This window comes from Microcebus murinus, chromosome 14 (genome assembly GCF_040939455.1).
Source record: "Microcebus murinus isolate Inina chromosome 14, M.murinus_Inina_mat1.0, whole genome shotgun sequence".
NCBI lineage: Eukaryota > Metazoa > Chordata > Mammalia > Primates > Cheirogaleidae > Microcebus > Microcebus murinus.
In genome coordinates, this window is record NC_134117.1 from 39630302 (window position 1) to 39657625 (window position 27324).

Here is a 27324-nt window from a genome sequence, read left to right on the forward strand (position 1 = left end):
GAAAGTTATGTTTTCAATCTATAATGTTACTATCTTAAGCTAACATCCACACACGATCTTGCCTAAACTTACTTTACATCTTGTAATTCACAGCTCCACTTTATGAACCTTCTGATCCCCTTGAATTACTTAGAGTAGGTCAGAGATGGCACCAATTTTTTGCTTCCTATCAAGAAGAAGATTCTATTTTCCCTCCCCTTGCTTCTATATTTATAAGGAATATTGGTATATAGCTTTCTATTCTTGTGATATCTTTGTCTAGTTCTGCTCTCAGGGTGATATTAACCTTATAGAATGAGTAATAAAGTGATCCGCCTCTTCCATATTTTAGAAGAATTTCATAAGAATGGATGCTAAATCTTTTTTTTTTTTTTTTTAATTTGGTAGAATTTACCAGTAAAGCCATCTGATGCTGGGTTCTTCTTTGCAGGATTTGATTACTAAGTCAATACCCTTACTTATCATGGGGCTGATCAGATTTTATATTTCTTCTGGAGTTTTTTTCAATAATTTGTGGATTTCTAGGAATTTGTCTATTATATCTAGTTTAACTAGTTGGCTTATATTGTATATAATATTCCCTTATAATATTTTTATTTCTCTCAGATAAGTAGTAAGTTCTCCTTCATTCCAAAGATAGTGCAATGCATCTTATCTTTTTTTCAAGGTTATTGATGGATTTCTTATTTTTTTCCAAAATATTGAAGTGTTTCAAATGTTTTTATTATGGATAGTTTTTGTAATGCTTGAGTCAGGACTGAAAGTATGCCCATACCTGAATAGTGTTCATTGGACCTGTTAGGTAGGGATCTGCTCCCCTTCCCCTTGATCTCCAGCAAGTTTTACTTCCCTCTGTGCAAATATGTGCTCATTAGTTAGTTCCAATTTATTAGAGAGTACATTAGGATAATGGTGACCAGTTCCATCCAAATTGCTGCAAAAGGGACTAATTCATCCTTTTTTTAATGTCTGAGCAGTATTCCATGGTATACATATACCACATATTGTTGATCCATTCATGAACTGATGGGCATTTGGGTTCATTCCACATCTTTCTAATTGTGAATTGTGCTGCAATAAACATTCTAGTGCCGGTGTCTTTTTGGTAGAATGACTTCTTTTCCTTTGGGTAGATACCCCAGTAGTGGGATTGGTGGATTGAATGGTAGGTCTTTTAATTCTTTTAGAAACCTCCTTAATCTTTTTTATAAGGTTGTACTAATTTGTAGTCCCACCAACAGTGTATTATCATTCCTTTCTCTCTCTACATCCATGTAAGCATCTATCGTTTTTGGACTTTTTAATAAAAGCTATTCTAACAGGAGTAAGATGATATCTCATTGTTATTTTAAGTCACATTTCCCTGATGATTAGTGATGTTGAACATTTTTTCATGTGTTTCTTGGCTGTTAGATAAATAAATAATAAATGAATAAATCTTTTGCAAAACTTCTGTCCATGTCTTTTGGCCACTTTTTAATGATGCCATTTTCTTTTTTTCTTGTTGATTCGTTTGAGTTCTTTGTAGATTCTGGATATTAGCCGTCTATCAGACATATAGCTTGCAAACATTATTTCCCATTCTATAAGTTGTCTATTTGCTCTGTTTATTATTTCCTTAGCTGTGCAGAAGCTTTTTAATTTAATCAAGTCATACTTATTTATTTTTGTTGTTGCTATAATAGCCTTTAGTGTCTTAGTCATAAATTCTTTGCCTAGGCCAATATTTAGAATAGTTTTCCTACATTTTTCCCTAGAATTCTTACAGTTGCATGCCTTACATTTAAGTCTGTTACCCATCTTGAATTAATTTCTGTGAGTGGTGAAAGATAGGGGTCCTGTGTGTTTCATTCTTTTGCTTGTGGCTATTCAACTTTCCCAGCACCATTTATTGATTAGGGCTTCTCTTCCCCAGTGTATGTTGTCTGCTTTGCAGAAGATCAGTTGGTTGTATGTAGATGGTTTTATATCTGGGTTCTCTGTTCTGTTCCATGCATCTATGTCTCTATTTTTGTACTAATGCCATGTTGTTTTGATTACCATATCCCTGTAGTATAGTTTGAATTCTGGTAATGGGATGCCTCCAGATTTGTTCTATTTGCTTTGGCTATTCAGGCTCTTTTTGGTTCCAAATGAAGCATAGAATTATTTCTTCTAGGTCTGTGAAATATGACATTGATATTTTGATGGAGATTGCATCGAATATTTAAATCACTTTGGACCATATGGCCATTTTAATAATGTTGATTCTATTGATCAATGAGCATGGTAATTTTTTTTTTTCATTTGTTTGTGTCATCTGTGATTTCTTTCCTCAGTGTTTCATAGTTCTCCTTGCAGAGATATTTTATCACCTTGGTTAATATCTTATGGCTTTTATTTCTGGCTGTCTTTGTCAATTTTGGTGATTTTTTTAAAAAATCAAGTTTTGGTTTCATTGATTTTCTCTATTGTTTTTCTAATCTTTGTTATATCAATTTCCATTCTGGTCTTTATTATTAGATATTTCTATTATTTTGCCTGCTTTATTTTAGTTTGCTCAACCTTTGCCAATGTCTTGTGTGAGAGAATTCATTGTTGATTAGAGATTTTTCTTTTGTTTTAATACTGGTATTTACAACTGTAAATCTCACTATGTCACTTAGTCTGTACCCTATAAGTTTTGTCACAATGTATTTTTTATTTTTATTTATCTCAAAGTAATTTGCTAATTTCCTTTTTGATTCATTCTTTGAGTCACTGGTTATTTGAGTGCTGTTTAATTTCCACATAGTTGTGAATTTCCAAAATTTTTCTTTATTATTGATTTCTAATGTCATTTCATTGTGGTCAGAAAATATAGGTTGTATGACTTTAATCATTTTAAATTTAATGAGACTTGTTTTATAGCCTAGCATTGTCTATACAAGAGAATATTCTAGGTGTACTTGAGAAGAATGTATATTCCTATGTTTTGGGGATAGAGTGTTCTAAAGATATCTGTTAGGTCTAGTTGGTTTAAGGTATTGTTCCATCTTAAATTTCACTGACTGGTTTTTCAGAACCTCAAGGTCAGCCAGAGATGAGTGTTTAGGGCCTTTCCAGGCGTTTCCTGAGCATACACACAGCACAATTCTTACTGTTGTCTTTCTAGATTTCCAGAAATATGTTGAAGCTTTATATATACCCTATGGACATCATTCTCTAGCATTTCCTTTAAGCTTTTTGGTTAATCTATGATTCCACCATTGAGCATAATAGTAGTAGTAACAGTGAAGAGGTTGGCAACATCCTTTGGATGTTCTTTTCACAGACACCAGCATCCATATCTTCACATCTGGTAAACAGAAGACTACCCCTAAAAAGTATGAGCTGGAGAGAAGCCCTCACATGGTAACTGAGATCTGGCTCTGAGGAGCACATGTGTTCAGAATTATTTATGTGGACTTGAGGAAAATTAAGAGTTTTAGCAAAGTAGGTGAAGCCAGAGCCATAGAAATCTTGGGACAGGGGAGAGGAGTGTGTATGTATAGGTGTGTGTTTGTGAGTGCACATGTCCTAGACAGTACAATTTCAGAGACTACACTCTTATTCCCTACAATGTTGTGCCTTCTAAAAATGTAAAAACTATAAAATGATATCATTATATTTAACTTAGCTGTGAGAGGAAATTTATTATAAGATGTTATATCTATTTTTAAGACTATCTATCTATTATCCTATAGTTGTAGGTTGATGGAACTTAACATCGTTATGTTATTTTTCTGCTCAAATTTCTGCACTGGCTCCTCATTTCACTCCAAGAAAAAGACAAAGTAGATAAATAACCTACAAGGCTCTGTGATTTCTGGCACCCTGGCATCTTTCACTTTTCTATACTCTTTTCACTAACTTCTCTCTGGTGCTACAGGCCTACTTGTTGCTTCTGAAACCCATCAAGCAAGCTCCAGTTTTTCTCTCTGCCTAGAAACTCTGCCCTCAGTTATCATCATCAATCATCCCCTTAACTTCCATAAGCCTTGGCTAATATCCCAACTTTTGGATAAGGCATATGCTAATCATCCTATTTAACACTACAATGTAAACTGCCTTGTCCTTCTGTCCTTCTAATGCCACTCATCTGCTCATTTTTTTTTCCATAGCATTTACAACTTTCTCTCGTCTACTGTAAACATTTATTATATTAATTGTTTATTGCCTATCTCCACTGCCAGAAAATCAGCTCCAAAAGTCAGGAATTTGTCTCACTCCACAGCGTAGGTACACATTTGTTGAAAGAAAGAATAAATGTAATTTATAAAAGATAAAGAAACATGAATACCAGTGGTTCCAGCCTACCTTAAGTAGCGTGGTTTTACAAGTCTATCCTTAAACTTTGTCCTTTGGCCTTTACACATGCTCTTCTATCTATCTGGACAATTTTTCTTCCCTTTTCTACCTGGAAATCCAGTGTTTTTGCTAAAATGACTCTTTCGAAGCAATCCTTTTAGAAATGCCTATGCTGTCCTCCCATGAGCCCACATGATATGCGGTTCAATCTTTATTAACAGTGCCTAAAATGATGTCTTTCAATTTCTCTTTTCATATTTTTCTAGCCACAGACTCCACACCTCCCTAACCTAGAATATTTATCTCTCATCTTTGTATCTTCAGCATCTAGAACAGTGAATGACATACTGTCAAACCTTCACTTAATGAAATGAATGATGCCTATTTCCTGTTATCTATGCTAAGCTCTCCACAGACTTAAAGGAGCTTTTTAAAACTGTAACATTCTCATCTCTGCAACTGGCTAATGATATATGTGTCATTATAAAGACCAAAAACTTGAAATGGAATTACTTGAATTTTCTTTACAAACAGCATTTCTAAGTAGGATACAGTATAATATTTTAGAATCTGTCAAATATCTACACACAGTCTGGAGGCAAGAGGACAGAAAGGGGTTGAGGGCTAATGCTGAACTCCATTGAAGATATTTTTCAAGGAAGCTTCAAAAGGGGCCCCTTCTTCATTACAGGATGTATGGTATGTCTTGCATCTGTCTCTCTAGAGGCTATGAACCGTGCAAATCAGCTGCATCCATATTTTAGCAAAAGTAATTGCAGAAGAGCAGCATAATCAATTTCTTATCAGTTTGCTTTTGGTACAATTAGCAATATATGCATAGGGATAAAATAGGACAGCTTCTGTGGAATTTTTCAAGATAAAAATTAGCCAAGGGTATAACGTTCTGTGTATCCTTAAATAAGGGCTCCAAAATAGCCCTTATTTAATTCATTCATATATTATCAGAATTCTGTATAGTATTCAACAAATGATAAAATACCAGAAGAATGTAAGTTCTTCATTTCATCTTAAAATGTGATCCTAAATAAATCTTTATAAGTTGATATGGAAAAAACTACCAATAGGAAAATAGATATCCTATTATTTTAAATTACTTTGCTTCTTCCATAGAATTTTTTTCATTTGTTCTTCTGTACATTTCACTCAAACTAATTGTGTAGAAGAAAAACCTTTAAAGTATTACTATAAAATTGTTTATAAATAAAGTAGCAATCATTTACAATAATATAAGAACTTTGTTATTACAAATGTTTCCTTGGATTCAAGAAAAATTTTTCTACATGGTTCTAGAATGATAACCGAAAGTGTAACATGTTAGCAGATACAAACCAACAAGGATGGAATAGAGGATTCCTGGCCTATCTGATGGTGGTTGTATATTCCGGTCTTGATCAATGGCTTGGATCGGTGGGGTAACAATAATGGGGTTCAGTTCTTCCTGGAAAAAAATTTACAGAATTTAGTTCAGTTGCATGACTGATACTTTGCAGAGAATTGACATTCAGATATTTTAGCTTGGACAGCTAGATGACATCTGAGCCAGTAGTTAATCTTCAGTTTCAAGATTTATAATTTAATAACTTATACTAATTAATTTTGAATCTTAAGAGGAAGCAAGGTATCCTCAAAATTAACATGAAAAGACATATTAATTATATACATAAAAACGTATATCAGTAATTCAGTAATTGCTCCTAAAAGAAATGCAAGGAAGAAAGGTAACAATACATTTTTAATCTTTCTTGGAAGATTTATTCAAAAGAAATATAAGGTTATCAAATAGAGTATCAAGTAATGTTTTCCCCTTTACTTTAAACAAGAATTCTAAGAATATTTATGTTCTTTCCTTCCTAAATTATTTTTAAAGGTGCCACATAAATTAATTATAGTAAAATATAAAATTTTAAAGTAGATGCTTTAATTCAATAAAAATCAAAGCTATATCATTGTAAGTTTCATATAATTAAAATTAACCAGGTGACAAAACTAACCCATCAACCAAGCCCTCCTTGCTTCTTCCCTAACCCTAATTCCCGGGGCACTTGCTTTGAAGCATTTTGTCTCCTTGGCAAGTGGGGGGTGCCCAGTGCCTTCCCTGCAGCGACTCCCCGACGATGGTAAGGACAGCCAGTGGATTCCGGAGCTCTCCCTTCCTGCCCTTGAGCAAGGATAATGAACATGACCCTGGCCATTTTAAAATACCGTGCTAGGTGCTTTGTATTAAATGGTCTCCTTTAAAAATAATAATAATAATAATACATACTCCATTTCCCACAGATCACATCCTCTGACCAAAATGCAGTATGAAACCAATGAAATTGTATTTTAAAAAGATACAGAGAAATATCCAATACATTTAGAAGTTAACAAACATTTAAAAAAATAAGTGGATTAAAAATAGACCCTAAATCATAAAAGAGTTAAAATGAATGACAATGGCATCTTTAGAGACCAAAACTTGTGACATACAAGATGAACTGTGCTTTTAATACATTTATTAGGAAGCTGAAGAGTTGACAATATATGTGCTAAGCATTCAATTTAAGTATCTTTTTTTTTAAAAAGAACAAGATAAATCCAAAGAAACTGAGTAAAAAAATAAAATTAAAGAAATAAAGCAATATGTAGTAGTCAACTCTATAATGCTGATTAAAAAAAAAGAAAACATAAAAGAGAAATAGTCATGTTTGTATTGCCAAGTGCCAGCACGTTAATGATCTTAAATTTACTGAAACAACAGTATCCTTATAATAAACCTCTGTTTCACTAAGTTAGATTAAGATCAGTTTCTGGGACTTTGAACCTAGAGTATCATCTAATAAATTGACAAGGAAAAGAATAAGAGATGATGTGTTGGCTTTCTTAGAGACACTGTCCTTACTTCCCTATACCCTCTAAATTATGTTCTATGAAGAGAAAAGAATTATTTTTGCATACAAATTCAAGTCATGTAATCACTTACAGGGTTTGGTAAATAGAAGATATTTATACATTTTTGCCAACTTGTTTTCTATTGAACAATCTAACCTGGTAACAGATCATTATTCTAAAGTAGACTTAGTATTATCCACTACAAGAAAATCTGTGGCTACTGCTGGAATAACTTCCTTAGCTCTTGTGAAAAAGCAATCAATTTAGAGATTTGTTTCTTTTGAAGAACAGATTCTCTATAAGTAGATAATAATTACTGTTGTTTATTCTTCTCCTGTCCTCCTTGTTTCTCTTAGCTTCTGATTTTGCTGTCTAGATTACAGAGGAAGTCCAGTATGTGTTAAAGAAATTAGAAATCCACCCATAGCTCAAACATGCTTGGATGTCCTTTAGAGAAAGTATCAAAATATTCTTCTACCTTGGTATAATTGCTATAATTACATTTTTACTAGAAGCTTTAGTGGCTTGAGGGCAGAAAATATGTTATTCCTATTTATAACTCTTAGCCCAGTGCCTCACGGATTTCAACAAATTTTTGTAATCCAGTTGAATTCCAGGAGACATATAAAAAATCCACTCAAACACTGGAAGGCTCTTTTTCACTTTGCCTCTGAAGCAAAATTGGTTTTTTTGTAGTCGCATTTGTCTTTGAGAAGTCATGTCTCCCGAATTCTGTTTTAGCTGATAAGTGTACATTAGAAGTGCATAAAATCACAGGTGATTTTCACTGCTGTTTGAACTGTCAGAGGTACATTACCTGACTTAGTAATGGGAACATAACATCTAAAATGAATTAGGTCCCTGTAAAACAATTCCTATTGTGAAAATAATCATACAGACTATTAAACAATACAAAAATATTAAATTCTGTAAAAATATTGTGTGATTCTACATAAAAATCAATATTATTTCATTATGAATATATGGTTCGTATTCATTAGCTTTTCTTGTAAAGTAGTTTCTCTTTTGACTTTTTCATGCACAACTATTGTATTCCTCTGAGGAGATAACAGTGGGCAGTTAAAATTTTGGAGTGAGTGAGGGTTAGCTATTCCTCCTGCAACCTCACTACCAAATTGAAAACATTGTTTCAATTCAAATTTTGTTATATACACATAATAAATAAAAATGTATTAGCAAGAAATCACACAAAAAAATTCAGAAACCTTTTCTTTAGGTTTAAGGAAATCTCAGCTCTCTGTTCTTTAAAATGTTCAAACCATTACCTTGCATAAAAGGTACATTTCAAGGGAAACATTGAAATTTCAGAGATTGGATATATTTACCATTTTAACTTGCATCAGACAAACAAGAGTCATGATCCACAGAACTATAAGATTCAGCCTATTATACCATTCCAAATGTTAAAAGAGTGCATAATTCATTTGATTCTTAATCTGCTTTATGCACAGGTAGACTACCTTTAAAAGTAATTTTAGCCAATCTTTATTTCTTAAATATTTTTTCAGCAATGTGAAATAATATCTATCATTTATAAAAGTCAATGGTTAATAAACTTTAGAAATAAAAACCCATATTTGACATTTAGCAGACTATCAAAGTCTTCAGCCTTAGTTGAGATACAGATAACAGATGTATTAAAATGCTAAATATCCTCAACTTGAGGTATGTCTTCATCTGAACACATGCATAATAGTATACTGAACTTGTTGAACTATCTTGAATCACATGAAGACATTATTATGATCCCCAAGATATTATAAAAATACCAAGAAAGAATATATTCTCATAAACCCTTATAAAGGTAAACTGTGATGCAACCACATAGTTCACAAGCATCAAGGCCAAACTTGGATGTTATTTTAATTATTAGAATTCTTAATTGTAAGTGTTTAAAATGCTCACTCTTCTATTCATATAATACTAGATTCATCATTGCTTAGATTTATGCTCTATATTTTCATTAATTAATAAAGTATTTGAAAAGAAGATAGTGATGCTAAAATAGTAAAAATGTTATCTGTAAGTATTCCAACACTTAAAATTAAGTGACTTGAAATTTTAGTGAACTATATAATTTATACCTAAATTACTGAATATATGATTTATTAAATTACTTTCATTAAGTTTTATGAGCTATTTACATTTAAATAGACACTTCTGTTTTAAAATATCCAATGAAAAACCTTAATAATTTATATTTTTAAATCTGTTATGCATTCCTTTTAACAAAAGATTTATATTGTACCTAAGAAAAGTCAGTAAACATTATTATTCTCACCTCATGTTATATTATAAATCTATTATTTTCCTGGAAGCTTTGGCAAGTGTTCAGCCAGATTCTTACTTATTTCCATGTGTTAACTAACACAGAAAGGAAAAATGAATCAAATGTGTTCTCACACACATGCATATACAAAATAAATACACTTACATATATCCTTAAGAAGCCAAGCAACTATTTCTGTCTTTGCTTAATTTTGCTTTTCTTAAGTGTTAGAAAAATCAGATTCTTTGAGAAAGTATCAGATATTTTGGAATGTGAATATTTCAAAAAGTGTAACTAACTGGGGTGACTCGTATGTGCCAAGCTGATTAATTTGAATTTTTATATTTTTATGAAAGAAATATAAGTGGAACATTCACATACAGCTTTGAAAATTATATACTATGCATACCAAAGTCTTCCAGTTTTGATAATTATGATCCCTATAACAGAAGAGCAAAGAGCACATGTGAAATACTCGTATAGCCATGACCCATAAAAATCACATCACCTTCTGCCTGATCATTGGAATTTTATATCACCTATTAAAACAAACAAAACAAAGCTCACTGACCTAACAAAAAATACTCTTGTTTTATTATTTTCATGAGTAAATTCCATAGCCCCTTCAATATTATACTCTTCTTTATTCCACTGTGTATGTGAGTTTTTTCATATTTACCTTATATACTGTGACTTTGTTTGCAAAATATGCATTTCAATATCCTTTCAATCTCATACTTGAACACTTTTACTGATAATTCCCCTTGTTTTCAAAATGTTGCTTTAAATCTCTGTCTTTTAAATTTGTTTGCTTGAAGATTCTACTTTTCCTGTGGATCTCCAAATAATTCCTGGATAGGTAAGAAAAATGCTGGCTACTGGTCAACCCTTGATTATTTCCTATGAATAAATATTAAAATCCTATAATACATTTTTCAAGCCTGTGAACTTGTTCCACACTGCCCAAGTGACAGTCTCAAAACAATGTTGCAATCAAAGTGATTTGGCTACCAAAAATCAGTTTCCAAATAACTCAAATTCAGAGTGTGCATTTTACAGATGTTTTAAAGAGATCATAGAAATATTCCTTAAAACAGTTTTTGGTATTCTCATCTATTTCCCTAACAATTAGGCTTCTGTCTATTCCTCACACTCCCTCAGGCCTAACTCAAAATCATCTTGTTATTCACTGCCCCTTCACTCTTATCTCACATAGCAAAATTTCTCAAAATGATTTTGACGAGGCATGACCCACTTCGGAATTCAGAGGAAAGAAAGAAACTGGGCAGAATTTGCTTTATTATGAAGATAAAGAGGAAATCTTGGGAGAACTTATTTGTTACTAATTTTAGTCTCATCACATTGGCATGGATATTTCAATTATAAGAATGATATGATTCCCATTGTGTGCACTCACTGGTCAGGAGACATCTATCTTTGTGATCACTTCAATTCATCATTGAGTCAGAATTCTCTACAAAACCTTCTTGTTATTAGGGACTTTGTGAGCACTGCCTAGGGTTTCACCTTCAGTCTTTCTAGGTCAGGCTTCCTCACTCAGTAGGAAGGCAAGAAAACAAGGACAACACATATACAACATATTAAAGACATAATAGTCCTTTATATTGAATTGATTTTGGAGAAATCAAATCTGATTTTAAAATTATCAAATGTAGTATATGGTTTAGTGAAAGAAGAGGTATTTTTTATTTAGGTCAATGAAGCCAAGTAATTTGCATACAGTTTTCCTGAGTGGTTTTATCAGTTTATATTCCTACCGAGTATATGTGTAGTAAACATGAATGTTCAAATCAATGAAATAAAATACATTTTTATAAGCAGTGATTAAATATTATTGGTTAGCAATGGATATGGAAAAATTATGTTGGATATTGGCATCATATCCTATGCCAAATAAATCTTTGTAGAGCAAAAGTGAACATAAGAGAAAAACACAGAGATATTATAAGACATATAGGTGAAAATAAGAAAAGTAAATGGTTAATAACAAATAAATCAGCAATGATAAAAACAATTCCAATAATCAGAACCGGTGAATGCAGGTGGAAAAATGGGCTCATATTTCTGACAGAAAAAATAGCAGGTTAAATTCCAGGAAAAAAATTATATCTATCACCAGGTTTGAAAATATTTATAGCTTGGACTTAAGGACTCCAGTTTGAGCTTTATCTTACATAAATATTGAGAGAGATGCCCCGAGATGTGTTAGCAAGGATATTCTTTGCACAATATAATTTGATTTTTAAAATAAAATTTTTATTGAAGTACAGTCCATGAGATACCTTCATAAATCATTAGTTCATAGTCTGATGAATTATATTCCATTCATGTAACCCCACACTGAAATTAAGAAATAGAATATTACCAGTATTTCAGAAGCCCACTTATATTCTCTACCAATCACTGCTTTCCTACCGTCCTAGAGATGGCCTGACATTTAATATTATAGATTACTTTTGCCTGTTTTAAATTTTATAAAAATGGAATTATATAGTATATAACCTTTTATAACTGGCCCTTTTCGTTCACTATTATGCTTGACATATGCATGCATGTGAGATTCACATAAGTCATTAAGTGCAGTACTACTAATACACTAGTTTTTATGGCTCTACAGTAGCATATAAGATGAATATCCCAAATATTATTTATTCATTCCTTAAGCTCGTGATGGACTTTGGATTGTTTCTAATGCATCCTGTGATTAATAATGCTATTATGAACACTCATATATGTCTTCATATGTATATTAATATAAGAATGAAGTTGCTGAATGTGCATATATTCTGATAGGCTAGATTACTGACAGTTTTCTAAAGTGGTTGTATCAGTTTACATTCTATCATAGTGTAGGTGAATTCTAATTGATCCATACCTTTCCCAACCATTTATAATTCTGGTGGGTGTGTATTGTGATCTCACAGTGGCTTTAATTTGAATTTTCTCTATAGTTAATATGATTAAACAATTGTTTTATTAATATGATATGGGACATTTGTGAAGTGTTTGTTCATGTCTTTTGCCTATTTTTCTTTGAATTGTCTATTACTTTTTTAAACAGGGTTTTGCTCTGTTGCCAGGTTCAGTGTGCAGTGACATTACCATAACTCACTGTAACCTCAAACTCCTGGGCTGAAGCGATCCTCCTGTCTCATCCTCCCGAGAAATTGAGAGTACAGGTATGTACCACCAGGCCTGGCTAGGGTTTTTATTGATTGATTGATTGATTGATTTTAGAGATGCAGTCCTGCTATTACCCAAGCTGATCTTGAACTCCTGGGATCAAGGAATCCTACTACCTTGGCCTGAATTATCTATCTTTTTCTTATTAATTGATAAGAGTTCTCTATATATCAGAATATGTCTTTTATGAGCTGAATGGTTTGTAAATATTATAATCCTTATGGCTTATATTTAGTTAGTATTATCTTGTCAAAGAAAAGTTCCTAACATTAATATAGTACCAGTTGTCCCTTCCTTTTCTCTTTTCATTTGTACTTGGATATTTTCTCTGCAATATACAGATTCTCACCACTTGAAGTACAGCTGCTATTTTTTAAATTAATTTCTACAGATAAAATATTATGCTCATCATATTATTTAAATTTATCTCACACACTTGTTTAACTGTATATTAACTGAGTTGGCTTGCCTGTAACTTTCTTGAGAGCAGGGATAAGGCCCATTTTCTTTTGTATCCATAGCACCAGATAACACACATACTGAACAGGCACACAAACACTGTGAGAAAAGGGCTTCTTGGTTGTAGATTGTTTAGAGTATTTTTGAGGTTCATAGACACCAGCCTTGCTCTCTGAATTTCTGTAGACATCTAAACATGAATACTGATTTTTTTACAATCTTTTTATAGCTCCAATGTCGTTGCACTTCCAAAGTTGCCACACTCAACTAGAGGCAAAAATAATGTGGCCATAAGAATGGATCAAAATATACAGATAGGGGTTCAGAGTGCTTCATTGAGATGGCCTTTTTGGATAACACAGTCCATAGTCTCACAAACATTCCAATACAGTGAATGGTGAACTCCTATATCCTGCAACAAAACATGATAAGTTTGCTAATAAGTAGCAATGCAACTTTTCAATAAGCCATTTCATCTCTCAAAGCTTGAATTCTCATTTTCAAAGTGAAGTTATTAATATCTAAATTCCATGATTGGTGTGAGGATTCATGAAAGAATATATATATAAAGAAATAAAACAGTAAATGACATTTTAATATATGGAAATTATTATAAGTTAATATTATTAAAATTAACTAGGCTATATAGTTGGACATTTAAATTGCTTACATTGTTTTAGCAACATAAATAATATATTCTCTACTGTGCTATATCCTAAATTATGTTCTTAGATGTGAAATTTTTGCATCAAGCAATGAAAACATGTTGAACTCCTTTGCACAAATTGCCAGATGGTTTTCCAAAAAGATTGTAATGATCTATTTCCTTCTCAGTATTGTGTGTGAATTTATAACTGCAGATACTTGTCAATGTGTGAGTCATATATGCACAGATAATTGCTAAATAAGTGTAAAGTTTAATTTTGAATTTCTTTGGTAATGAGTATAAATTTTTTTATATATTTGTGTTTCTTCTGTTCATTTACTTTGCCTATTTTTTTTTAATTTTGGCATTTTAAAGTTTTATTTCCATAGCATATGTGCATAGCATAGAAATCAACACTATGTCACCAGTCTTACAAATATTTTCAGTTTGTTGTTTGCCTCTGTATGTTATTTGCTTTTGACATCTAGAAGGCTGGCATTTTTATGTACTCAGATATATCATTTTTCCTTTTTGATTTTTGCTTAGTTTCTCACAACCTGAAAGTTATATAAATGCTCCATTATATTTTCTTTCAGGTATTATGATTTTAACATTTTAAATTTAGTGCTTCTATCCATCAAGAAAGTTGAATAGTAAAGAATTAATCTCATCTCTAAATATTTATATCATGATTTACTTATTTTTGAATTATTTTTTTTCTTGAACAATCTGTCCATTGACATATCTCTGAGTAATTTTTTTCCTGTAAAAACATGAGTTCTTATATATATGAGAATGTTAATTGCTTCATAAGTAAATAAAAATTTTACTGAATTTTCTCTATTCATAAACATTCCTTTTAATGCACACCAATCTCTATCTAATATTTGGTGTCTTCTTGTTTTTTTCTTTATGTCTGGTAGGAATTTGCTTTTATCTTGAAATAAACCATTTACCAAGAGTTTTCTAAGCATTAATCACATTGTCTTAACTGTGTTTTGTACTTTAAGTAGTTTTAATCTGCCAACATACATTCTTTACATAATTCTAAAGTTTTTTTTTCCTCCCTACAGTGTCTTTATTATTGCACTTGCTTACTGTTTTTAGTTTCTTTAAAACAAAAATTGATTATATTTTTATTTGGTTCTCTGATCTTTGCTTTATTTTCCTAGTCAATTATTCTGCAGTATGGAAGATTTCCTCAAACATGTAAGGCAATACTGCAAAATGGTAAGAGCATTCTTTTGTTAACCAGACTGCTACAGACTGTGTTACTGTGTCTTGCCCTCCAAGTTAGTTTCTGTGAGCTTTACCCTTTGCTGGTTTATAAAATAAAGAGTAATATTACCTTCTTTACCAAGAGGTTTGCTTATTAACTGAGGAAATGCTAGTAAAATATGTAGCACAATCTTATCAAATTCTAAATATTAGTTAGTAGTTGTGCATCTTTGTTTTCTGCATCTTAAATTCTGTTTTTCTGCTTTTAATCTCCTCAGTTTTACTATTTAACTTTTATTTTCTTCTGTATCAGTATTTTTATTTCACCTTTAATCTCAGGTTTTGTATATCACATTCTCTATTATATTTTATTTGTGACCAAAACATATTTTTTACAATTCACTTGTGTGTCTTCTAGTAAGTCTTATTAGAGACATGCTTCTTTACCTTTTTACCTTGAACAATAATGTTCTCCTCTAATAGTGCAGAATCTTTCATGGGGTTCATGTGTATTTGGACCTGTATATATCGGTTGACGATCGCTGCTCTTTTGACTGCAAAGTTTCCATGTCTTTGGTGATGAGGCTGAAAATCTATCCTTTATCCCTGTCTATACCTTTTTTTCCTCCTTCTTTCAAGACTATAACAATCTTACACTAGGCTTAGCAGAAATCAGACTTAGCTCCCTTGTTTCCAATGCTTATGCAATATTTCAGCCCTTTTTGTATCTCCAAAAGTATTCTAATAGGGCTGCAGATAGAGTTAAAGTTCCCTGCCATTTCAATCCAGACCTAGTCTATTCATTTCAATCTAAACCTATGCTAGGTTTAAGAGCAGGGAAATAAGAAAGTGTTAGATAAAACCATGTTTTCATGTGTAAATAAAATTGACACATTGAGGGAAAACCTTCTCTAACTTTTCCAGATACAAGAACAATTGCTTTCATTCACTATGCCGACAACAATATGCTTTCACTTGCATTACCCTATTGATCAGAACTCCCACATTCTTAGTTTATCACATTATATTATAATATAAAGGAGTGCAGTCCAGAGGAAAGCATGCTGCCATCAGAGCTAGTAACTACCAAGGTCTGAAACTATGTATCATAAATTATTCATTATGTGAATACTTACATATTTCTGAATTTTAGCATTGTCAGTGTATAATAGTACATTGATTTACATCAATTCATATATTGAATTACAGCAGTTAATGTTATATGAATATAATCATGGAGCATTTCTTAGAATTAAAAAATAAGATAACTGTAGAAGGCCTTGTAATGATTGTTCTAGGTGAACATTCAATAAAAATTAGTTTTTAAATTTCTTACTACTTTAATTATGTATAAATTTATTTCTGATCTAGAATATAGCTACAATGAAGAGGATGGCCATTACTATTTCTTTTAAGTTAGTACCTTACTTGGTGCCTCACATATTGCTTTAATAAAGACTGCTTGGGTGGAATTGCTTTGCATGTTTCATCTCTCCATTGCACCAGCCCTGCTTGCAATTCTTCCAAGCTAAGAGCCAAAGAACAAGGACATCTCTCCAATACCACATAAACCCTAACACTGTAAACTGTTTCATTTACTAGACCAAGTAGACATTTAATATTAGCTAGATGAAGATATGATAATGTCATTTTCCAGTTATATTTAATCTGATATACAGAAATTTTTAAACATAGAAATCATTTGTGCATCAACTTCCGGGAAAAAATATATTGCCATTAATTATATTCTTTTCCAAAAACATTTCTGAAACTAACAAAAAAGGGGATATAATAACTCATTTTGGATGACCAGTATCATTGTTTATACTTTATCCCAGGCATTGATAAGGCTAAATTTATCCCACTGGATGTTGATTTGGGACACAAAATACCTAGATTTTTTTTTTATCTCTTTCTTATTATTAAAAATTGAGTGAAAAAGAATAAGCACCCTCTGGTTACCAACAGGAGGTAACCAGTGTTTCACCCTAGGGTTATTCTATGTGATTCAAACAGCAAGGATAAGAACTTGTAGAGATTATGCAAGCTTCACTTTGACAAATAGAAGATGTATAAAACAACACTAAGATGGAAATAACATGAGAATACACTAGCCACATAAGGTTTTGGTGTTTTAGAGAGCTCATATAACCTGAATTTCCCAAGAATACAAGGAAAGCAAACATAAATATTCATTTTTTGATAGATAAACTTGGTGGGATTACATCTGCCTCACTGAACAGTGTAAAACATTTGGCAGAGCACGTATGATAACTGCCCATAGAATGGTTCCTCATGCAATCTCACCCAACTCCCACAACTAGATTCTGAATCACAAACAAAACAGGAACTTCCTCAAAATTAAACCATTAGCAACATTTAAATCCCCCAGCCTAATTGAAGGACCCTGGGAGATTAGGCTCTTTTTATGGAAGGGCAAACTAAAACATTTGGTTTTAACGTTTGAAAGAAGTGTGATCCAAACTTGTTTTCAGACTTCTATTTTGTGCTTGCAAGAGAAGCTACTACTTTAAACTATAACGGGGTACTGTTGATAACTCTGGATGCTGATGCCTGTGGGGCATTGATAGATGTTTCATAAATCTTTTCCAAATGACATTCTTGATATTTGCCCACAGGGTCTCTGGAAGCATCCTCTAAACTTTTCAATTTTTCTTTAGAAATTCAATGTAATAGTTTTTCTTTCCCCTTTCTGCATTGGTAGCAATTTATGTCTTCCACATAGGATGCAGTTATTTCCCACTATGTTGATATTTTTCAAAATGTAGGCACCATTACATTTGCAACAGAAGCATCTGTTAAAGTAATCACAATTGTTGGGCCTGACCCCAGAAAAATACATTTCATCATAACACCTCAGGCCAGGTCTAGGACAAACACCACAGAAAAGTTCCTATAAAATAAACTTTGCAACCTTTTAACTCTTTCTGATAAGCTTTCATACTTTATTTTATTTCTTTTTCCACACTCTTCAAAAACGAGATGAGGAGCAGTATTGCAAAGGATGTGTAGCAGATGCATGTCACTTACTTTGAGAACTTACTGATAAAACCCTTTGCATTGCATTTATACTTACTTTGTATTGACTATCTCTCTTCACTTAGAACTTTCTTAGGTATTTTTTTGATTCTTATTGAAGACCAAAATTGTGTTCTTATGATGAAATCTGTCTAAATATCAAAACTTGAATAACTGGACAGCCTACTTTAAGAAACCTATTGCTAAGTATATACCCCAAAATATCAGTTTAAATCTCTATATTCAAGCTAGTAGCAAGTTATCTATGATAAGATATCCAAAGACCAATAACGTAAGGAATATCTATGCTATTTTTCAACTGAATTTAGTTAAGAACAAATATAGCAACAAGTGGGTTGGCAATTAAATATGGGAGGAGAAAGTGGAATTTCAAATGTAAAAGACTTATCATGGCTATAAGATTAATGATAGCCATAATGCCCACTGAACATCTCATAGTACCAATACTATCTGTCATGTAGCAACAGGTTGATATCTGGCCTGGGGATTTCTAACCATGGCCCAAGGATTATCAGGATTGTTCTTTATAAAAATAGGACCTAAAAATCCTGGTTGCGCTAGAAATATGTCCATCTCAGCCTAGATGCATCATTCATAAACCTTAACACAAAGCTTACTCTTATAAGAATAACTTAAACTCTCTTTATGAAAGAAACACCTGGTAACTGACCTGGACTGAATACAAGTATAAGAAAAGGGGAAGAATCCCCCAAACTCTGAGAATGGTCTGCCGATAGAGACCCTCCCAATTAGTGGGTCATCTGACCTCCTGACTCTATCTGCCTCATGCTATTGGCCTGCTCCTACTACTGGTCTTACAAGAGCATTGCCAGAATAAACCATTCGAGCGTTGGATGTTGTCTACAATTTATCTTTGAAGCAAATCTGACTGAAGGGGAAAAGGCATCCCCAGGGAAGCTGGTCAACTAGAACCACCCAAGACCCCAGTATGCCAGGATGAAACAAAATGAAAAAAAAAAAAATTAAGAATTCCACAATGATCTAATGAAGAACAAAGAAATCAATAAATAAGTTATTTTTTAAAGGTGAGGAGGAACTGGATAATCAACTTTATTAAAGTAGAAAATATTTGAGGTAGGCTGCTCTAATCAATTAACCAACAAGCACTTAATGAAAGAAAGTGAATAGATGGGAAGTAGAGTAACATTTCTTGATACTCTATTTGTATCTGCTTCTAAATGTTTCATTTTCACAATGTTATTGATATAGAACCTGTCAAAACCTTCGACTAGAAAGTAGTGTAGTTTGAAGCAGAATCTGACTTTAAAGCCTGTGCCTTTTGAATGCCTTTAAATATCCACCACTATGTGGGAAAGGTAACTATGCCCTGGCCCTTATCTATCTGTTTTGTCCAATTGCATCTTCCAATACTGAGTTTCTCATTCCTTGTCTCTCATTTCTTAGCATTTCTGATTTCTTGTTCTTATTAAAATATGTCAAATATTTCTTTTCCAGGGTTTTTGCATTTGCTACTTCTTTAGATTTCCTTTTTATAACTCATGACTCAACTCAAATGACCCTTCTTTAGAAAATCCTTCCCGGACCACTTTTGCTAACAAAACCACTTCATTCATCTGCATTTATATTACTTCCTACATGTTGTATTCTTCACAGGGTATATCAGTGCCTTAACTTATATACTGACTTTTTAATTTTCTGTCTTCTTACACTAAAATGTAAACTCCCTGAAGATGTATGATCACAATGTCTATATCCTAGCACCTAAAACACTGTCTTGCAGTATTTTCTCAAACTTTCTCATTCACTCTTTCTCTCTGTCTCTCTCATTCTAGATAGACAGACAGATGGATAGACAACTAGATACAAAGATAGAAAAATAGTATATTTATACCTACAACTGAGGACTGATTATTTTTAGGTGATTTTCCTTGTCAATAAGTTTAAAATACAATTATAAGACAAGATTAATTAATATGTAGCATGACTAATAAAAACAATGCATAGTTAGTGGAATTAACTTTCTACTGAATTATTCAGAAGGCAAAATGTTGAGTAATTAGGGAGCCTGAGTAATGCAAATATCACTTATATCATTTCATATTTCTGCAAGGTTTTAAAGTTTATCATATATTTTACTTCATTCGAGTCTCAAAGGAGCAGCAAGAAATAAAGAATTTTTTTTCCCCCAAAGAGGTCAAATGACATCTCAATGCACAAATCCAGTGGTAAAATAAAGCTCCCTAAAGAAGATAAGCTCATGAAAAATACCATCTTCTCTTGTTTATTTTTCAGAAATATAGAACTACTACTCTTAGTTGAGAAAATTAGGCCAAATGATGAGATAAATAAAAACGTATCTGCTACTGTTAGTAGTCTTATGACCTTCATGATATTCAGATTCCTGAAAGATTCATACATCAACTTCATAAAATAAGAAAATTGTTGTGGGTTTATGTGTGTAAGAGTGAGGGAATATGCATATGCTTTCAGTATAGTCTAGTAAATCAGTAGAGCTAGAGTGAGATGTCATATAAATACATTTAGTTACTGATTTAAAAATAAAAGGATATGATGGAAGTATTTGTTTTCAAACAATATACTTGCCAAAATGATTTTGCATGTGAATAAACCCATATTTTCTGATTTTATATGTGCAAATAATCAATTTAAAAAGTCCTAAGGAACAGCTTCTATATGCATTGTCCTATGCATGGGGCCTGGCCCAGACACATTAAACTGACCCATTAGATGGTATTCATTCAAAATTAAAAGAACCTAGATATTTAAAAAATCTTAAATGTTTCATATGTAGAAAATAATTGGTAAATTCACAGTCTCTGTGTGATTCATTTTCTTTTTTGGGACGCCTTCTCTGCTCTGATTTTACCCAATATTCCAGAACCATTTCTGCTGGTGATAAAAAACTAGAGATGAGGTTGCCTAGATACAGCAAATCCTGTATAGCCAAGGGGAAGCTGAAGGTCAAAGAGTGAATTAGATTGATGTCTTGTTCTTGTTTGAAAACACAATTTATTTGTTTTGCTGACAGAGTAGGAAAGTATGAACAGTCAAGGAAGGAAAGAAATATTATTTTGCTATAGAATGAATTCACAAAGAAATAATACATATAAGGAAAAGCAGAGTGAATACTTTTATAGGAATAATCCAGTTGGAATAGAAGGACTATGGACCTGAATATTTGCTATTTTTTCTACCAAAATGGATCAAGTGATTGCTTCAACTGGGGAAAAAATCCCAAACTAACCTAAATATAAACGACTACTGGAGGGCAAGCAGAATCACATCATGACACTGATTTAAGAGCAGAGGCAGAAGTACAATAAAGCTAAGTCCTGAACTCTCTCTATAAAATAACCCTGTGTATAAAGTCAACAACACAGGTATCTCCTTAAATTTATTTTTGAAACTCTTGTTTCTGTACTTAATTATTTTCTAATAAAAATGAAATCATTTGATTAAAAAATAGTAAAATAATAATAACCAACATGAATAAAGTCCCAACATTCAAAGGGAAAATATTTTTCAATCACTGTAATAATTACATTTCTCAAAAAAAAATCTTATTTAGCAAATAATATTGTGGAACACCAATTTTAATGATATAGCTCACAAAAAATTTGATATAAAACATAAAAACATAACATGCCTCTTTATTTTCCATTTTGCATTTATTTCTTATCTCATCTTGGAAAAAAAAAGAATGCGTGCTTTCCAATAGGAGCAAATAATAGTTTTCCTTTGGCCATATATCCTTTAAAACTTTCTTATTCAGTTTCAGTCTTATAAAAATACATGTATTATGGAAAAACTTCCTGAAAAATTATAGAACGCCTACATTTGAGGACACAGTGACCAAAAATTACTTTAAAAGTAATCTTTACTATAATGGAATGCTACAGAAGGGCTCAAAGTTTCACTTTTAGAAAATAACAAATTGCATGGCATTTAACAGGCCTACTCTAAATAAGCCACAGCCTTGGAAAGAAAATTACTTTCAACACTAGTCCTCTTGCCAATGTACTGAATTCTGTTACTAGCAAACATATTCTTCTCTCCCATCAGAGGAGATCCAGCCTTAGATATAGCTGGAGCTATGTCCTGAGAGGCCTGAGTAGATTCAGAATCAGGATGCAACTTGCTCATGGTGACAGCATAGAAAGATAAGAAGAAACTAACATGAATAGCATGGGACATGAGAGTCAATCAATGTAAGGGTGCAATGAATGTAACTGGATCATAAATCTCAAATGTGCTAGAGAAAGAAAGTAGTAACAAAAGTCAAATGTCATGGAGACAAAGCGGAGATAAAACAAAAAGTAGGCAGTGAGCAGAAAGACAGTAGTAACATGGAACATCCTTGAGTAAAGTTCAGCAATTTTTAAATTACAATCTTTATGACTCTTCTCATTAATGTGGTAGGCTATTTAAATAAACTAAAATGGCAGAGACTAGGACAGGGGTGGGGTACCTGTGACCTTAAGTCCACATGTGATCTTCTAGGTCCTTAAATGTGTCCATTTGACTGAATCCAAATTTTACAGAACAAATCCTTTTATGGTTATTAATATACTTTTGTTCATCTTTCATATTTTTATTTTATTTTTAAAATGAATGTATTTAAAACACCAAAGAATAAAATAAGTTTCGATGAAATAATCCTTTCAGATTGACCAGCACAATTAGAATATTAGTAAGCCATAAGGGCTAAATTGATGGCTGCTACATTCATGATTTACTTCTAACGTCTCCCACCTGACTGGTGCCACTACTACACAAGGCTGGTTGGCGAGAGTTTATGGGGTCAAGTACACCAGTCTCTTATCAGTTTTTGACAACAGTGCACTATATTTCTGTTTGAAGTGGATAGTTGCACAGCTTGACAGTATTTTTAAATTTTGTCTGCTTAATACCCCATAATGTCAAAAAAGACCAAGAGAACATTGATAGAAGAAAACAAATTGTTTAATGAGGATTGGGAATTGCAATATTATCTTGTTTCTGCTAAAGATAAGATGATTTCCTTGCTTTGTGATACTACAACATCAACATGAAAGAAATTCAATGCTCATCAACATTATAACACTCACAAGGACCACAGATATTTTAAAATTGTGGGAGAGGCATGAAATATTGTATTGCAGAAATTAAAAGATGAAAAGCAAAAGCAAAGGCAATTATTTCAAGCAGCAATAAGATCTGGTAATAATGCCACTAAAGCAATTTATAAAGTAGCTTACGTACTCAGGAAAAAAAGAGAACCATTCAATGATATAGCAATTGTGAAAGAGTGCATTGACGAAGTTGTAGGATGCTTAGACCCCGATAACATTACAAAGCACAAACTGCCTTTTTCAAGGAGAACCATAACCGGTAGGCAACGTGAATTAGCTTTCAACTTAACAAAACAAATTCATGCAATACTTCTAAAAGAAAATGTATATTATTTAATAGCTTTGGATGAATCAACTGATACTACTGACTCAGAGCAGGTATTATACTTCATTCTGGTCATAGCAGAATATTTTCTTTGCTACAAAGAGTTACTCACTTTGGGAATAACTGTTCTCTTGTGAACAGAACACGGGGAATAGATATGTTCAACAACATTCAAGGTAACTGTCCTGAAGTTGGACTGAATTTGGTAAGTTTAGTGAGTGTATGTATAGATGTACACCTTTCCTTACAGGAAAAGATGAAGGGAATATGGTACAGATTTAAAAAGTATTAACAGATCCAGATGTTCTCATTTCTTTTCATTGTATCTTGCTTTAGCAAAATCTCAGTGCTAAAGCTACTAGTTTAAGTGACAATTGGCAACACGTTCTAAGTATTGTTAACTACGTTCGACCAAATGCAACACGGCATCATCAGTTTCATAACATGCTAAAGTTGAACAATGAGGTATTCAGTCTAGATTTGCCATTTGCATTATCATTCTAAAGTGTGTTGGCTGTTAGCCAAAATTTTAGCTCTGTGAAAACAGATAGTTAAATTTTAAGAAGAACAGAATCAACAATGTGAATTATTGAAAGAAAATTTTATAGGAATGCAGCATTTCTGTGTGATGTCATGTCAAATCAAAACAACTTGAAAATTTCTTTGCAAATTAAAACTAAATCTATAGGTCTATAAGTCTATACGTCTATATATGGCAAAAAATCCACGGATATCTAAAAAGCTATCTTTTTCAAAACACTTCTTCAAAAGGAAATTTTGGATGAACATCTTCCCCAGTTAGCAAAGGTCACTGATGAGCAGGATGAGATATATGCAAATCATTTGGAGAATTTGCGGCTGTCATAGACTTATTGATTGGAGAATACAATGAAAGCTTCACTGACTTTGAGAATCATGACAACACACTCAAATTAACATTTCAGCCTCACCTAGTTGATATTACTAAGGCACCTAAGGAACTATATATGGAATTGATTGAGCTCTCCGTAGGTGATATTTTAAAATCTTTGATGCTAAGACAGATTTAATTGAAATATGGAAAAATGCAGAATACCCACACCTTTGACAACATGCCCCAAAAGCGCTTTCTTACTTTTCAAGCACTTATTGCTGCAAATGTTCATCCTCCTACCTAACCCAAATTAAGATGTCCTTACGGTCACAAATGACTAATACTAATCTAGAGGATCAATTGAAACTGCGGACTTCCACGCTGCAACCAAATATTCAAATGCTTTTTAATAAAAAACAGTCACAAAATGTCATTAAATGGCTAGTTAACTTTAAAATTAATAGTTTTCATTTTTTTAAAAATTATTAAGTACATAGTAGTTAGATTTTTACAAAATAATGTACATTTTAAGTTTTTCTAATTAAAGTTCCTTGAATGCGGTCTTATCTGATTACAGCTAAATTTATGTGACTTTTCAACATGAAAATGTTCCTTATCTGTGGACTAGGTCATTGCTATAGATGCATTCCTCTCTGAGTGTTTCCTGAAACCTGAAGAAATTTGTAGTGCATAAACTTAATTTTGCCTTAGAAACTCATTTTCTATGTTCCAGTATTGTAAATTGTACCAGTTTGTAGAAATATTTGGTCCAAGAGGCAATGAATCTAATCCCAAATAGATTTTCAGAAAAAAATGATCAAGAAAATAGAAATTAAGATTATTTCCATATAAACTGTAAATATGATCTTAATCTAGAATAAAATATTTTTCCTAAACATTTTAGGCAGTAAGATAGATATTCTGTGGTATTATCAGGAACTTGGCTGCTAAATTTATGCTACTAAAAGCAAAAAAAATCATAAGAAAGACATAAACCATCAACTTTGATTTATTGTGAGAATTATTATTTATGTAAATGAGAGTAATGGTATTTATCATATGTAAAATAAAATTATAATACGCTTTCAAACAAATTTTAAAGGCTAAAAGAATACTTTAGAACAAAATGAGTATCAGTTTTGTCACCGTTATGGTTAGAAGATTTATACACGTGTTCATTCTTGGGAAAGATAGAGGAAGCCTATTAACTTTTTAAAAAATTTAATTTGTATGGAGCCAAGAGTTACTCAATTAGGGTCACTGCATTGTTAATAATTCTAGTAGTTTTTAAAAAGTAAGTTAATAGTATCTTTTGGGTATTCAGATATACCATCATATTTTTGCCAAAATTTGTTCCTTTTTACTTAATGGTTAAAGCAATTATTTTCATTTTCCAAATTAGTGAATTCATATGAGCTTAAAAAAATCATAACACTAGTTTTAGTGGGCATCTCTGTGTTGATTTTTTTTTAAATAGCTTTTGGTTTCCTTACTTACAATGATGCCTGCTGTTGGTTTGATAGCTAACCTTCATAATGTTTAAGCAGTTACTTTATCCAAGAACATCCTTTCTATTTAAGTACTAACAACTATTCTGGTCTTAGGCTTTTCGAGGCAAAAAACTTATAAAACATTTGGAAACTGTTTAGAGAAAAGACATAAAAAATAGAATTTTAGAGGGAGATATAAATCACTACATAAGAAATATGAAATCTGTGAGACCTTATTCATGGTAGGATAATAAGTAGCTATTAAAGAGATATAGAGATTTTAAGTTACATGAAAATTTAAGCAGTTATATGAAAGAACTACCATTAATCAAATGAGACTATGACAGATTTTGGAAAAATAACATCATTTATCAAAATAAAGTTCAATACCTATAATAATACTATTATAAATTAATAATACTTCTTCAAATAGACATGAAAAGTATTTTTCTAATTGAAAATAATGGAAAAATTTATGAATAGACAAATCACAGATGAATAAGTAACTATGGCCTATGAACATTTGAAGCAAGTGCACAGGTTCTTTAGATTTTTGGTTGTAATGGGTATATATACTAAAAAGAATATATTAGATCTATACCTGAGAACTTGTAGGAAGGGATTTCCAAGAGGTATTTTTTAAAAAGAAAAGCAAGATACTTAAAAATGTATATATAATTACTGTATTTTTAAGAAACACATGCACACACATTACATTTGTTTATTTCTTATCATATGAGTATTAAGAATTGAAAGTCAGAATAGGTATCAGTATTGGAGGAAGAGAATAGAGAATAAAGCAGAAAGCAAAAGGAAAAAATAAGTACCAAAATATTTTCATGCATAAAACAGTGGATATAATCATGTGGGAAATTATCTACTAATTATTATATGTGAAATAATCAAGTAATATTTTCATAAATGCATGAATAAAAATAGCTATTACTGTATGGTAAGATTATAAGAAATGTTTAAATCCTTCCTCATAACTGTACACATAATGATATGTATAATTAATAATAATGAATAACATGGTATTGAAATAATCTCTACCGAGAAGGATAAATGTATTTAAATTATCTATTTAAGTTAAAGTCATTTATCAAACAAATCAAAGTCATTTACTTTCCTCTTAGGGGTCTTAGGAATCCATATTCCAGTGACAATGAAACACAGTTTCTCCTTTCTATTGCCCTAGTCTTTATTTAACATCTTTGTGTAGGACAAAAAATGTTGAGAAACTGAATCTTCTCTTATAGACAAAAGAGGAAGATGGACACTTTGCAATCATTTGGGCCTTAGAAATAGACTAAGACTCTTATATTACTTATTATTGTGTTTAGCATGGTATCCAACCTATCAGGATGTTATATACTGACCTGAGAACAGTCCCTACATTCATGCTGTCAAGATGTTGAATGTTGAGCTAAGAACAAGCCTTGCTCAACTGTAGCACAAGCCAGAG

General features: G+C 32.0%; 1 protein-coding gene and 1 long non-coding RNA gene across 4 annotated transcripts in view; one reads left to right on the plus strand and one right to left on the minus strand.

Annotated features, from left to right (window-relative positions):
* The window catches only part of PCDH15 (protocadherin related 15), a 1489951-nt gene that overhangs the window by 325837 nt on the left and 1136790 nt on the right, over positions 1-27324 (minus strand). For all 3 annotated transcript variants that reach the window (XM_076010005.1, XM_076010003.1, XM_076010004.1), the window contains one exon: positions 5659-5767. In XM_076010005.1, the coding sequence (XP_075866120.1) occupies positions 5659-5767 (109 nt within the window). The remainder of the gene's footprint in view (positions 1-5658; positions 5768-27324) is intronic.
* Positions 4918-16476, plus strand: LOC105870295 (uncharacterized). The gene is made up of 5 exons (XR_012922897.1): positions 4918-5007; positions 10309-10349; positions 12592-12690; positions 14972-15029; positions 16389-16476. It is a non-coding gene; the product is annotated as an uncharacterized LOC105870295 (long non-coding RNA).